Source organism: Dama dama, chromosome 3 (genome assembly GCF_033118175.1).
Source record: "Dama dama isolate Ldn47 chromosome 3, ASM3311817v1, whole genome shotgun sequence".
Lineage (NCBI taxonomy): Eukaryota > Metazoa > Chordata > Mammalia > Artiodactyla > Cervidae > Dama > Dama dama.
In genome coordinates, this window is record NC_083683.1 from 18,471,320 (window position 1) to 18,486,225 (window position 14,906).

Consider the following 14,906-nt stretch of genomic DNA (forward strand, 5'->3'; position numbering starts at 1 on the left):
AGTCCTGGTTCTCCTGGCTAGCTCCTCAGAATCTTTTCTACTTCTATTAGTCTTTAGGCCATATATCTTTAAATTTCTCATTAAGCTGATTTCTTCTAGAAAACAAAAAATCTCCGAGTGATAGTTTGACAAGAATATTCCCGACCAACACCTAGACAATGCTGAAACAAGCCACTTTATTATTCCATGGACTCTCATCTCCGTCCATAAATGCACCCTGACAGAGAGCAGGCAAAGGGAACTGAAACCCAGAGCCCCAGTATGCCCCTACAGCCTGAAGAAACCAGAGTGGTCATCGCCCCTTTTCCTTTGAGACTGGGTTCCCAAATGCTTGAGAAGGAAAATAGGTAGATAGTTAGATGTGAGCAGAGTATCAACAGGGGCCAAAAATTTGGTCCTAAAAGTAAAGAGAGGGAGGAATGTGGTGACCCAAGGACGAATGAGCAGATGAAACCAAGGAGGGTCCTGGAATTCAGGAACAGAAAACCAGACCCGTATTGTCCTTCCTTCCCCCCACATTGTAACTATTAATGGATTTCAGGTTCTCCTGAGAAGTATAACCTGTCTCCCTCCTACCCAATAGTGAGAAGGTATTTGCCTTACTCTTCCTCCCACACCATATATGTGCGTAGTCCAATCAGCAAGTGACCCGCAAGACCCCTATCACACTCATTGTACCCTGGGTATAAAAGTGAGCTAAGGACCCCTTTTCAACATCCCTTCTCTCTTGGGCTGGCCAGCTGTTCTAACAGCCTCTTCCACTCTAATAAACTTTATTTCCCTCTCATTCTGTCTCATGTCTGGAAATCATTTTCCAACCCGCACACAGACCATGACATAGATGGTATAGATGTAGAATAGACTTATTAATAGATGGTATAGATATAGTGCAACTGAGTAGGATTCTAGGGGGCTTTTTCAGACAAGCCTTCCTCGATGCTATATGCTTCTCTCTAAAGTACCTAGATTTGATGCACATTTCCCGAGTTGTTTTGCAGATGTGAAAATCCCTCCACAGATTCAGTGCAGTTCAGTTCAGTCGCTCAGTCGTGTCTGACTCTTTGTGACTCCATGAATCGCAACACGCCAGGCCTCCCTGTCTATCATCGACTCCCGGAGTTTACTCAAACTCATGCCCGTTGAGTCGGTGATGCCATCCAGCCATCTCATCTTCTGTCATCCCCTTCTCTTCCTGCCCCCGATCCCTCCCAGGATCAGGGTCTTTTCCAATGAGTCAACTCTTCGCATGAGGTGGCCAAAGTATTGGAGTTTCAGCTTCAGCATCAGTCCTTCCAATGAACACCCAGGACTGATTTCCTTTAGGATGGACTGGTTCAATCTCCTTACAGTCCAAGGGACTCTCAAGAGTCTTCTCCAGCACCACAGTTCAAAAGCAATTTTTCAGCACTCAGCTTTCTTCACAGTCCAATTCTCACATCCATACATGACCACTGGTAAAATCATAGCCTTGACTAGATGGACCTTTGTTGGCAAAGTAATGTCTCTGCTTTTTAATATGCTATTTAGGTTGGTCATAACTTTCCTTCTAAGGAGTAAACATGTTTTAATTTCTTGGCTCCACAGAATAGAAGACACTGATTACTTGACAACTAAAAGTACACAGCCTCAGGCCTCCTGGAGCCTAAGGATTGAGAATGTGACACCACCCTGTTCCCTCCCCAAATCAAAGAATTGTATACCAGCTCACCCCTCCCCCCTCACCTGGCTTTTAAAAGTGCTTTGCTAAACTCTTAAGGGAGTTTGGGCTTTTAGGGTGTGAGCCACCTGTCTCCTTGCATAGCCCTGCAATAAACCTTTCTCTGCTTCAAACTCTGATGTTTCAGTTTGTTTGACCCCAGTGTGCATGCACAGGAATGTGTGCTAACAGTAGAACAAGTGTAGTTGATATAGATATAGAATAGATGGAAATAATAGAGACATAGAATAGATGTAGTTCATATAGATGTAGATGTAGAATAGATGGAGATGATACAGATATAGAATCTGTGAAGAGCACCCTGGGGTGACAGTGGGGATGATGCTGGGCTGGTGAAGGGACCAGATCCAGGGCTGGCTTACTAGCAGTGGCAGTGACACGAACGAACCCAAGGTGGGGGCCCGCACCATCATTGTGAGGCCGGCCGTTTCCTCCGACCTCAGCAGCCAAGAACACATGCCTCCCGCCAGCCCTGAAGTGTCCACGCTTATTCCCGACTGGCTTTGGGAGACCATTCAGCAGCAGGAGAACCAGGAGTCAAGGGAGAAGACCAGAGAGCCTGCCACTCCCTACCCTGCCCGGAGGCGAGGCCGTCGCCCCCAGCTCAGCCCCCTCCACTCGCAACACCCGTGAGGACAGCAGCGCGCGAGCCACCGATCACGCCGGTGACCGCCACGACACGTGCGGGACCACGGCCGCGGGGGACTACGCCGAGGCAAGCGCTGCGCTCGCGGGCAGGACCGGCCCCCCGGCCCCGCCGCCGCCGCCTACCACAAGCAGGTGTCCCTGTCGCACGTGTAGGAGGCGGCCAAGGGACCAGGAGCCGGGCGGGAGTTGAGGGAGCTAGGTTGTTTTCCTTTGGTAGCTTTGCCAAGGTCACTTCCGTCTTACCTTAACGGTGCTGATGCCCCCTCCTGGGGCAACTTGGAGCGGAGGGGAAGGGGCTGCTTCCAGGGGGGCACCTGTCCCAGGACTTCTCAGGGGGGCTCAGCTGACGTCTGCTCTATCTTCCTGCCTTGTTGAGGGGAACCATGTTTTTAATTTATATGTCATTTTCTTAATTTTTAACTTTGTTGCATTTTGGCAACAAAACTTACCTTTGCTTTGGGGGGGCGGTTACACTCCTGAGGTTGGCATTATAATGAAGGTCCACTTGGTTCAGGGTTCTGTGAACTGTGTGGTCTCAATTGGGAAAATGTATTTCCTATACTTGTGTCTTTAAAAATAATGTGAACAGTGAAAGTTGAGGTTGCTGTGAGCGGGAAGTTTCCCGTGGGCTTCTCCAGCTTACTTCTCCTTCCACTGCTTCAAGTGTCCCAGATGCTTTAAGATGAGCTGCTTGGCCCTTTCCCTAACTTTGGGGACACCCTAAGTCATACTGAGGAGGGGGAGCATAATGGGTTTACGCCTCCGGAAAGTGACAAGGTTAGGAAGTGTTGAGAGTTTCTGTGTGCGTCCTAGCTTTGTTTAGCAAGCTTGAGTTTCTTTTCTGTAGTCCTTGTAATCATCCTCATTCTTAACAGTGCCAGCTTTGCTTGAATGACTTAGAGGTAGCATTGTAAGTGTCCAGAATAAATGTTTGGAATACTGCTAACCTAAGGGATGGCGATTGGTTGAACTTCAATTCCAGACTGTTAAGATGGCAGCTTTGTGCTGGAGGAGTGGGTGGTTCTTAATAGACTCTAGTGATCTTACTTAAAAAAAACAAACAAAAAACTTGTGTTATATTTTGGTAAAAATGAGCCCACTTTCTTCTTCTGAAAGTACTTAGTGATAGAGCTGAAGGGGTCTCCTTTTTACATTTAAGGACTAAACTGGATATACCTCCTGTAATTAAGTAAATTTCCAACACTTCTCTTATCTGCTCCTCCCCCATCCCACCTCCTTTATCATGTTAAACAGTCCTTTTGCTTTTCTTATTCCTCCTCTCCTGGAGAGCTGTGATTAGAAACCACACCCATCCTTGAATGAGGTGCTTGAAAGGGAGGCTGGCTACCTGTGAACAAACATTGGCAGCAATGAGGGAAAATGACTGTCCCTGGACAGTGGACTAGATTACAGCCAGATATTTCAAAAGCAGCGAGACACTGCTCTCTGCAGCCTCTGACAACAAATGAGACCCATAACACACTTGCTTAAGCTTTTGAAACGTGAATCAGTGTAGCAAAAGGAAAGCCGTTTTCCCCACCCCACCTCAATATATTTTTCTTTTCCTCCTCTTCTGAGAAAGCCTGTATATTGGTGAGCACACCCTCACACACTTTACTGTTAGAGAATTCTGTTTGCTTTTCTAATCTGTTGAACCATTCCCTCATTCTTATATGAAAGCCTGCGTATTTTTGAATACACACGTACACACACTACACACACACACTTTACTATTAAAACTGCTGTTTGCTTTTCTAATCTGTTTAACCATTCATTCAAGAAGAGTGTGAGGCTACAGTTGGGGAAGGGAGTGACAGTGCATTTTCCGGTAAAATACTGGGGACTAGATTTAAGAAGCTAAAATGGCAAATGCAATTAAAATTTGGGAAGGCCTCTCTAGAAAAATGACAAGTATAACGATTTGCACTTCATTTATACCAAAGTTGGAAAAGTAAGATTTAAGCCCAGGTCAGCTTTTACTTTATGGATATTAAGTAAACAAGTGTGTATTTTCCACAATGGATTTAAGCACTATGCTGATGGAAAGAAGCATGATGTTAATAGTTTTCATGAACTTTCAAAGGCTGTTCATGTTTATAAAAATGCACTGCTCTTAAACACTCATCTAAATCAAAATTAAATTTCAGTATATTTGACAAAACCTGGTACACCGAGCTACAGAACTTTCTGCACATCTAATTCGTCTGCTTTTTCTGCAGCTGCTTAGAACCTTGAAATAGATCCCCTGCCTGAGGGCCAGTTCCTCTCCTGTTTTTCAAATGAGGACCTTTTCTGATCACCTTGACCTCTTCCCAGAAATTACATAGATTATTCTGCTGCCTTCTGTCATTGTGTCTAGTTTGGGTTGTTCCTTTTCCTTTTTTTTTTTTTTTTTTTTTTTTGTGGAAGAGTGTAAAGATGATGCAGAATTTATCTAAAAGTTGTGAGAGGATGTGGTTGAAGTGATTTAATTCTTACTTTTAAAACAATTATTTTTTTATTTCGGCAACATACCAAACCTAAAAAGAACAACCAATTTACTTTAAAAACAATTTAAGACAGTTAAGAGAAAGGATACTAAGGCAAAGAGCAGTAATAGAGGTAATGCACTGGAGGTTTTTTAGGTTCATCCCAGTTGTTAGCGTTGCCTGTTTTCAGTCTATCTCTCTCTCTCTCACCCCTACTCTCCCTTCCCTCAAAGATTAAGCCCACTGCTTCCTGAAGTCTTGCATCAACCACCCCTCCCCCTACCCAGGCAGAGAAACCCATCTATTTATGCTCACCCCGTTTCCATCTCATACTCAGTTCTCTCCTGATTTTTATTTTCATTAGGCAGACCATCCATACTCATGAAAGCAATTATAAAATGAAAGGTTGTGAGGTAGTTTAGCAGCTTCTTTACAGCTAGCTCTGATTTTAGTGAGGATTTAAGGCCCAGTTTAGTCTCCTACACAGCTTTTGTGCTGTCCCTTTCGTGGTTCAATTTTAAGCAATGTCTCTCAGCATAGACAGGAGGGTGAAGATTTAGAAGGAACTAATATGCGACCTATCAGTGAATCAGCTGACAAGAGCCTTAGGAAGTCTTTTTACTATGTATTATTAACCTCACATTCTGAAGCTGTCTAAATTGACTGGAAGAAAGTTCTCTTCGTGCCTTATTGGTTTATCCTTGCAAACCTTTGTCATACTTTCTTGCCGTCGCTTCTGAAGAAGGAATTCATAGGGCCTGGACTCCATCTCAGGCCTGTCCGTGCTGGCCGTGCTCGGCTGCCTCTCCAGCGGACTCTGAACTCTCTGCTTAGTGCCTGTGGGGACGACAATGGAAGGATAAGACCCCCTCTAGACAGGGGAATCTTGAAGATCACATCCAGGCTACTCATTGCCTAAGAGAAAACAGACACTAATCACCCCTGCCTCCGGACACTATCTATCAGAATGTAAGCACAGGCTTATCGGTTATTAACTATTTGGAATGTAACTGCAGGCTTATTGATTATTGACTGTTTGGACACGTACACATGGGGTAGGGGGTGGGTTTAGACACGTACACATGGGGTAGGTGTTGGGTCTGGACACGTACACATGGGGTATAAAAGATTTTCACAAATGCTGGACGGGGTCCTTGGCTAAGAGGAGACTCTGCCTTGGACCCGCCGGCGTAATAAACTGCACTCCACTATCTGCATTGTCCTTCTGAGTGAGTCTGTTTCCCAGAAAGCGTGGCTATAACACTTCCAACGACGGGCCCATGTGTGTGTTGTGTGTCACTGTGTGCATGTACAGGCTTAAATAATGTGCCAGCAGCCCTGTTTCCAAGTTGGTATTCATTAGGCCCTTTCCTCCTGGGCTAGGGCTGCACTAATCCTGACACCGGCTGCCAGGAGAAAACCTCATGGATCCCACACCAAACCTTAGTAACAGCATCCGTGACCTGCAGTCTCAAGTACAGAATGGGAACCCCAGAGCTAGGAGACGTAGTTGTATATTTTAATGAACTGCCACCCCTGCTAAAGAGGCTTCTTTCACTTTTGTGCTCTACAGAAAGACCAAGGAGGGTAGGAGGGACAAAGCTTTGAATCACTGCTTTCTAACACCAAATGGGGCCAACAGGACAGAGAACATCACAAATCTAGGCAGGTGTGAGGTACAGTGGCTGAGAATTGCCTGCTCCCTCTGCGTGCCCTTTCTTGCCTCCAAAGTCCAATCAAGTGATCCTGGGAAAGAAATCTGCCTGGGTTGAGGAGGGTGGTTCTGAAAGAAAAAGCTACCAGGACATGAAAGCAGGGTGAAGGGTAGGCAGGATGAAAGTAACTAAGTAACCAGACTCAGAACTCTCAAAATCTTCTAGCAGCTTGATGACAATTACAGGATTTATTTCAGCCAGGATAATGTCTGTGGTACATCATTTGAAGACAATATTACTTCATGTTCTTAAAAACTGTATGCATAGTATGTATGTGTTGTGGGTGTATATAAATAATTTTTATATATGGGAGATTTAGTGACTTTTGATACGGGTTTGGTGCAGGTGAATTTATTACTGAGCCAAATGAGGCACATACTGAGTCAGTAGTTTGAGCCCAAGGCATTCACTACTTTTTCTGATTTCCACATATGTGTATTGCCTGTCCCATGAGGTATTGTCGATGTCATGTCAAATCCAGAACTCATAAAGCAATGCCAGTGGTATTTTATTTGTAGACAATCAACTCAAATCTATAAATTGTTACTGGTAGATGATTATAATATTGAATCTCTTAACACTAACAAAAGGAAATCCAGAGCATCTTGATAAAAAGTTTTTTGTTTTGTTCCTGGAAGTCAGTAGAACAGCAGTTGTATGTGGTTATGTTAGTTTCAAGGTACTTAATTTGCTGACACTATTTCAGATAAAAAATCTGTATGTATTATATTTGTGGGAAGCTAAAATAATGGTTTGAGATTTTTATCAAATATGGAGAGTATTTATGAAAAACAAAGAAATGCCTGTTTTTGTTTCTTTGTTCCCAATTAATATAGATAAATTTTAAAGTGCATTAAAGCAATAGTAAAGTAAGTAAAAAGATGCTACACAAGTATTTTTCTCCTCATGCTTTTTACAAAGAGACATACTGCTTTCTAAGTGATTCCCTGGAGTAGGAAATGGCAAACCACTCCAGTATTCTTGCCTGAAAAATTCCAAGGACAGAGGAGCCTGGTGGGCTACAGTTCATAGCATCTCACAGAGTTGGACATGAATGAGCATGTGCTGGCTGAAGGCACTATGTGGATTCTAACTTAATTATCAGATTTTTCAGATATGAGTGGCAACCTTTTTATTGATAATGAAATTAAGCAAACTCCAATCATAGAAGCAGAACTAATGAAAACATGTTTTACTTGAATATACTTCTTAGGTTTCTCCTGCCAATCCTGTGATTGTTTTATGATTCACTGGAAGAAGGGAAATACACAAGAACAGAGGCACTGCCTGACATTGTGTTGTTTCGTCAGCTCTGTCTAGACTGCTGAAGCAATTTGGATGGAAGCGGTGCTGTTCTGTGTGTCTGCTTGGCAGTCATGAACTCCCCAAACTTGATCATTCAATTTACAACTTGGTATGAAGGCCTCCCAGGTGGCTCAGACGGTAAATTATGTTCCTGCAATGCTGGAGACCTGGGTTCAATCCCTGGGTCTGGAAGATCCCCTGGAGAAGGAAATGGCAACCTACTCCAGTATTCTTGCCTGGAGAATTCCATGGACAGAGGAGCCTGGTGGGCTATAGTCCATGGGGTCACAAAGAGTTGGACATGACTGAGCAACTAACACCTTCACTTTCATTAAGGTCTAAACACCAGTCAAGGAGTCCAGATAAGGAGATATATATTCTCCCTCTATATTTGTGGAGAACTGGTTCCAGGAACATTCCCTCCTGCAAATACCAAAATCCACAGATGCTCAAGTCCTTTATGTAAAATGGTGCAATATTTCCATATAACCTACACACAGTCCTTCCGTCTTCCCCCTGCATCCTCCCATATACTTTAAATCATGTCTAGATTTCTTTAGACTAGACATTAGACTTCTAATGTCTAATACAAATCCTCAGTAAGGAGTTGTTTTAAGTATAATGCAAATGGTTGGTGGTAGGCAGCAAATTAAAGTTTTGTTTTTCTGAACTTTCTTAAATTTTTTCCCCAAGTATTTCCAACCCATGGTGATTGAATCCACTGATCAGAACCTGTGGATACAGAGGACCTATTGTAAGTTGATTTAAAGTTGCCACTTCCCTGACAATATGGACAGATGCTTAGCAAACCTGAGAGAATGTAGTGTCAAAGTAAGATGAGCATTGTTAGATTGGTACACATTAGGGCATTTGAGAGAATAGAAAATACAGCAGTTGAGCTGGATCCTGGTAGAAGAGCCACTGTGCCTTCCCCATACAGGTCTCCATAGTTGACACATCTTCCTGATGCTTTCTAAGACATTGCTTATTCCCCACCAGTAGAAAAGGGGCCTGTTAGACTTGGGTGGCTAGAGAAACAGGTCATAATGCATTTTTAGTGCTTAGTTGCAGAGCTCTTTAACTGGTCACGTCCAACAGAGGGAGAGGCAGTGTGATTGTTCTACGCAGAGATTTGGGGGCTAGACTGACTAGGGACTCAAACTCCAGCTCCATCAATCATGGGCTGCTTGACCCTAGACAAATTGTTTGACCTTTTAGTACTCTCATCTTAGTACTTTCTCATCTGTGAAAGGGCGATAATGATAGTATTTATATTTTAGAGTTGAGAGGATCTGAAGGATTACACCAGGTTAAGGTAAGTATCAATAAAATGAGGAGGAAGCAGCCATTCAGGCATGGGATGGGAGAGAATTGAAAGACTAGTTTTCAAGTTTGTGTCTGTGTAAGAATCATTGGGGGTTCCTATTAGAAATGTAGATTTCCTGGCTTTGCTCCAGGAACTGAGATTCCTTTAGTCTAGGGTCCAGGAAATGGTTCTTTTTGTTTTGTTTGCTTGTTTCAACTTTTAGAATTATTTTAGGTTTACACAGAAGTTGCAAAAATATATACATCTTTCCCTAATATTAACATATTATTATAGCACTTTTGTTAAACTGAAGTCAAGATTATCATATTACTATTAACTCCAGACTTCATTTGGATCTCACCAGATTTTCTACTAATGTTTCTTTATCTGTTCCAGGATTCCACTCATTTCTTACAGGTTTTCAGCCCATGAGAGGCAGATGGTCTAGGGACCACATCTTGTGAAATACTGGGACACGTAAAGGACCAAGCAAGGTCAAACTGCCCTATCCTCATGTTGGGAAGATGAATGCAACTTTGAAGCAGAAGGCAATAAACTGATGAGGCTCTGGAGGGGATGGGGGTGGATATAGCAGTTTGATTTTAAGCCTTGGGATGGAATTGCCTCCGTTGGATGAGAGGGGTTACCTTAAGAGTGAGGCATCTGTTCCTAACGCCAGGTGAAACAAGTTGTGGAGTCTGGAACATGGGGTTGCTGCTTAGCCTGAGGTGATACGTCTAGAATTGTGGGCAGGTCAGGGGACTGAGTGCAGCAGATAGGGAACAAGCACCTTGAGGAGGGCCCAAGTAGTTGATTAAAGGGGATCACAGGGACCAGTTTGCCTGTGAGCCATATAAATCCTGTACTTCCTGGAACCTGCTAAGGCTTTGGAAGTGGATCACAGTAGTAACCAGCATCAAGCACTGCCACATTTGGCACTAGCAGAAAGTCAGAGGGTGAAGCTGAGATGATCCTCTTGAGAGAGGCCAGTGGGAGGTGACCAAACACTCAACCTTTGCCCTTGGAAGAGTCAGTTCCCACAGGGAGGAAATACAGGGCCACCGTCTGGGAAGCCAGAAGTAAAGGTTGGAAATGAGAATGCTAGGATGAAGGAATAGATGTTTTAAGAAAAAGTTAGGAGAACAATCTGAGTAGATATGGACACATTCTTGAGTACCTTAGGTTCTGAGGCTGTCGTTGAATTTTTCTAATATTCAAATTACTAGCTCCCTTCACATTTACCTGGGCCTTTTTTAAAGAATGTTAACCACTTTTCATTTGACTCTGGATTCCTCTTAATTTCTATTTCACTTTCCTAGTTCTTTCTGCATCCTAGAGTTCCCTAAACCACAAACTGGTATTCTTAAAATTTGTTTCACATTAAGTAAATTGTTCTCTCATCTGCCAAACCCATTTAAAATAGACTAAATTGCCTCAGAAACCAGACTGCACCTGTGTACAAGGGACCAGACTTTGCTGAAGGGCTCCTGGATTTTATTTTTGCTGGCAGTGTCAGGCCGGCCAGGGTGGTAAGTGGCCAACAGTTGAGATCTTAGGTGATCTAATCCTTGGTAGATGCTAGGGATAATCAACAGATTCTGCACAGAAACTAGCGCTTGCCTGAGAGAGGCTCTGCCAGCCATCAGGTGCTTTACCTAGTAGCTCTGAACTCACAGACCACAGCTTCTGGGCGAGGAACAGTCCTAGTCACTCTACACGTGGTTAGAAGGCTTGTGTGATCAAAGAGTTCAGGTAACCTACATGCTGTATGGAAACACTTCCCAAAACATTGCATAACCTGAAATATAGAGTGAATGATTTTCCAGTAAATACTGACTTCATCAGCACTTTTAAAAAATCAAGTAATGGTGTATCTTATAAAATGGGAAAACTAACAAATGAAACATGAGTTGTTATAAAACCAGGATTTAGTAATGTTGAATTTCAATAATGGGTATACAGGGTACTTTAGATGTGATAGAATAGGGTCATGATAGAATCTGATACAGAATGGAAAAAACTTCTCAGAAACACTGGGCCCTAAGTTGTCTTAGGGTGAACAACGTGAATTTAATGTAGAAAAATGACAATTTCATTTGGTTCAAACATAGATTTGAAACCTTTGTCTTGTCCTTATAAAGTTCAGTTCACAGTATTCCAGTTAAAATTGCACCGTCGGTATATTCCAAAAACTAAAAATGAAAATAAATTTTGAGTTGAGGTATTCTTTTATAGTCTTAGTACTTTAGGGAATAAACTCTTCCTAAGTATAAAATCTCAACACTACCCTATTGCCCCTACTAGGAACTAGTTTTCATGCCCTATAGTACTTATGAGAACCTTTAAGTTTTCCATTTATCAAAATGGCTGTAATTGTCTCTAGAATTAACACTGAAAGAGCAATTTTTAGTGATTCTAACTTGTCTTCAAACTACAGTCGTGTCCAAGCAGTGTTCCTACCCCCCCTTTTTTTTCACCTTTGACCACTCAAGATGTGACAGCATTTCTGCTTAGTAACTGGCATATTATTACCTGGTACAAACTATCTTAGTGATTTGTCATAGTTTTTCTCTCCTTCTGCACTAATTCAGATTATTTCTCCTAATCAACAACTTACCAAGAACAAAGTTAAAAGATCTGACCCTAGGTAGTGAATGAAGGTGGATGCAGACACAACAGCACTACCAGGAGTGATGGAATATTGCGCAAGTGCAGTGACCAGGGTCTTAGAGAAACCTGATGGTGACCTGGTACATCACATGGCTTGTTTAACATCACCCTCTTTATAACAACACAGTTCTACCTCCTCTTATTCCATCTTCTTTCCTGTTCAGTGGCTTGAAATCCTCAAGTAACTCATGTTCTGATTCAACAGTATTTCTGTAACTCCTTTCTGTGTTTTACCTTTTATCTTCCAGTGTGCTTTTTTCCCCGGTTGGTACAATAACACACAATTCCAAAGTGCCATCTAATGCACTATGCCACTGAGCACCACAGCCAGTGATTTTAAGTGTACTAAATTATCTTCTGGTTGAAAAGAACATAAGCCGAAGAAACAAATGCCTCTTAACTAAAGGCAACGGTCAAAGAAACTTTTGAATGGGTAGTTGGAAAATGCTTTCAGGCCTGCCTATCAGAGTGGACTGAGAACATTTGCGCTAAGCAGAGCCGTGATGTTATGTGAGCAGTGAGAAGATGCACAACAGCCACGTATTTTAATTAAAATAGAGTTTATTAGCTTTTCTTTTCATATAACATGAGGAAGAAAAACCACACAAGTTGTAGCATTCTTTTCAAAATAAAACTGCAATCGATACTTGAATCTCCAAGCTCCATAAACAATATTTTTTGAGGTGGTAGACTGTAATATTTTATATCCATTATTTATCATTTATGTCTCTGTCCTTTAAAAATGATGGAACCTGTGGCACTCAATATAATGTGAAGCCTTGCTATAAAGAGAGAAAGTATTTCTAGCCCAGAAATGCTTTGTTTACAGGCAAAATTCCTAGGATTATGTTTGAGAAGGTAGGAGAAAGATTTTACATAGTTGAGAACACTTTTTTTTTTTTTTAATGTTTTAAGTTTAGGTGACATCATTACCAATTTCCTAAAAGACTGATTACTGGACCTCCCTGTCTTTTAATGGGCTTCCTGGTGGCTAAGTGGTACCCTGTGTTTTAAAAAGCCTGAGGTAAGGGTTCCTAAGATTTATCTTTCCTCAAGTAACAACTTGAAGTGACACACCTACAGCCAGGTTAACACGCAGAACAGAAAAGCTGTTTCATGTCCCTTACTTTCCTGTCACTACTACTAGGGTCCAGTTCCTTTCAGTTTATTACCGAGAACTAATGCTATTGTTCATTATTCCTTTACCAAACCTAGAAAAAAGAAACTTCCGTGTTCAAGCAGATCAACAGCCCAGCCAGGCAAAGGACTATTTTAAAAAGAGGAGGCCAGGTCTATAAAGATACAAGATATCCTCCTGAAGTCTTTGTGCAATTTGAAGCTTTGATACTTGTAGAAATATAAATGCTACAAACTTACATCACCTGAGAGTTTACTTGAATTTCTCCTAAACTCATTTAGTTTTGTAAATTTTAAACATTAAGCTCTTAATTTTAACCTTTTGTTTCAGCCTATTGTTTGCCATCTTCAAGAGGGACTGAAACAAAACATTCAAATTAAAAGCTTAACATCTAAGATTTACAAAACTAAATGAGTTTAGAAGAAATTCAAGTAAACTTTCAAGTGACATTTTGCGTCTGTAGCATTTATACTTCTGCGGCAGTGTCCTGGAGTGTCCAAGCACACTGTATTAAAGCTTAAAATTGCACCAAGACTTCTGGGACACCCTCTATTTCACTATCTGCTTATTCCTGGACTAACAGGTTGGCTGGAATTATGAAAATATCCTTTAATACAAGTATTTAACAAAGAGGAAAATCATCAGAAAATGAGAAGCACCATTAGCGTTAACAAGAAACGCAGCTCGGACTCAATAGAAGTAGGTAACAACATACTTTCTCTGCTTGTGATCCCAAACATGCTAATATGCTAATAAGTAGTGCTTGCAAAAAAACTGAATGACAAGTGTTATTCAGCAGCTTTTTGGTTTAAACTGATTGCCAAAAATGACTAGCAGCTTCAATGAAATAGGGAGGAAGAATCCTTCAAAACCTAACAGTGCTACAACAGTCTGTTGCTAAGTGGCTTTATGAGTCGTCAGGAGTCCCGTGTTTGAACGGCAATACTGCATTGATTCTAAAGGAATATGCAGCAATATGGGCGAGAAAAATAGGAAAAAGTAAAAGTTATACAGTTAGTGTCTTTAAAGTCTAAAAATTTAAACTATTAAAAAAACCTCACATAGTTCACAGTTATCGGCCTACACAGTAAGCAAATATCTGTGGGTGGGTTGGGAGCTTTTAGCTTTGGAGTGGTTTTTGTAACTCTGTTTACATTAAAAAGGACAGAAGAGTGTGTTGCCTTGACAAGGTCCAGTTTTTTCCTATGACCATAACCTTTGCTGTCTGCAAGTCTCTTGAATTCAGTGTCTTTCTTCTAGGTGAAAATACTAACTTTGCTGGTTTCTGAGCAGGAGAGGTGGTATTTCTCCAGTCCTTGTTGCGAGGGGTTCATGATGTTACAACCCCTCACCTCTCTCTGTTCATGAGAGGATGGCATTGGAGCGCTGAATACCAATGAAATTATCAGCGCTGAAAGACCTTCTCACAGCAACTCTGCCCAAGTCTTTGTATTTGTCTTCACACAGTCTGGAGATGGCCTAAGAAAGTCAATCAGATAGAACATAAGTATAATTGGGGGAAAAAAGTTCCAACCTTAAAGAAAGCAGCATTGATAAGCCACACATCTGCATTCATTTAGGTTGACAGTTGCTGCTACTTTGGATAGCTCATATCTACACTGCTGATTTCCTAAGATAATATTCTTCAAGGGCTATGATGAGATTGCTGGGGCAGGGAGGAACATATTTAAAAACTGGGTTCCCAAAATAGGCCCCATCTAACAGCAATATGATGTTACCTACATACTAGGTCCTTAAGCATAATGAACACAGCTGAGCAAAATCAGTGTTTACCCAGCTATTCAACTTCTATTCAGTCTTCATTATTTACTACACACTACAAACATTTTAATGAGGGTAGGTGTGTGTTGAAGGCAAGAAAGGTCTAGTGATGAAGCACTACAAGGTGCTATTTCACATGCATGTAAATTATTGTAGA

The 14,906-nt window shown here is 41.7% G+C and overlaps 1 protein-coding gene across 3 annotated transcripts in view; it reads right to left on the reverse strand.

The window, feature by feature from the left end:
* Nucleotides 1-12,695: 12,695 nt before the first annotated feature.
* Nucleotides 12,696-14,906, reverse strand: part of LOC133043543 (cyclin-Y-like protein 1) — a 34,310-nt gene continuing 32,099 nt past the window's right edge. For all 3 annotated transcript variants that reach the window (XM_061124475.1, XM_061124492.1, XM_061124484.1), the window contains one exon: nucleotides 12,696-14,446. In XM_061124475.1, coding sequence (XP_060980458.1) covers nucleotides 14,330-14,446 — 117 coding nt within the window. In that variant the 3' untranslated portion in view covers nucleotides 12,696-14,329. The remainder of the gene's footprint in view (nucleotides 14,447-14,906) is intronic.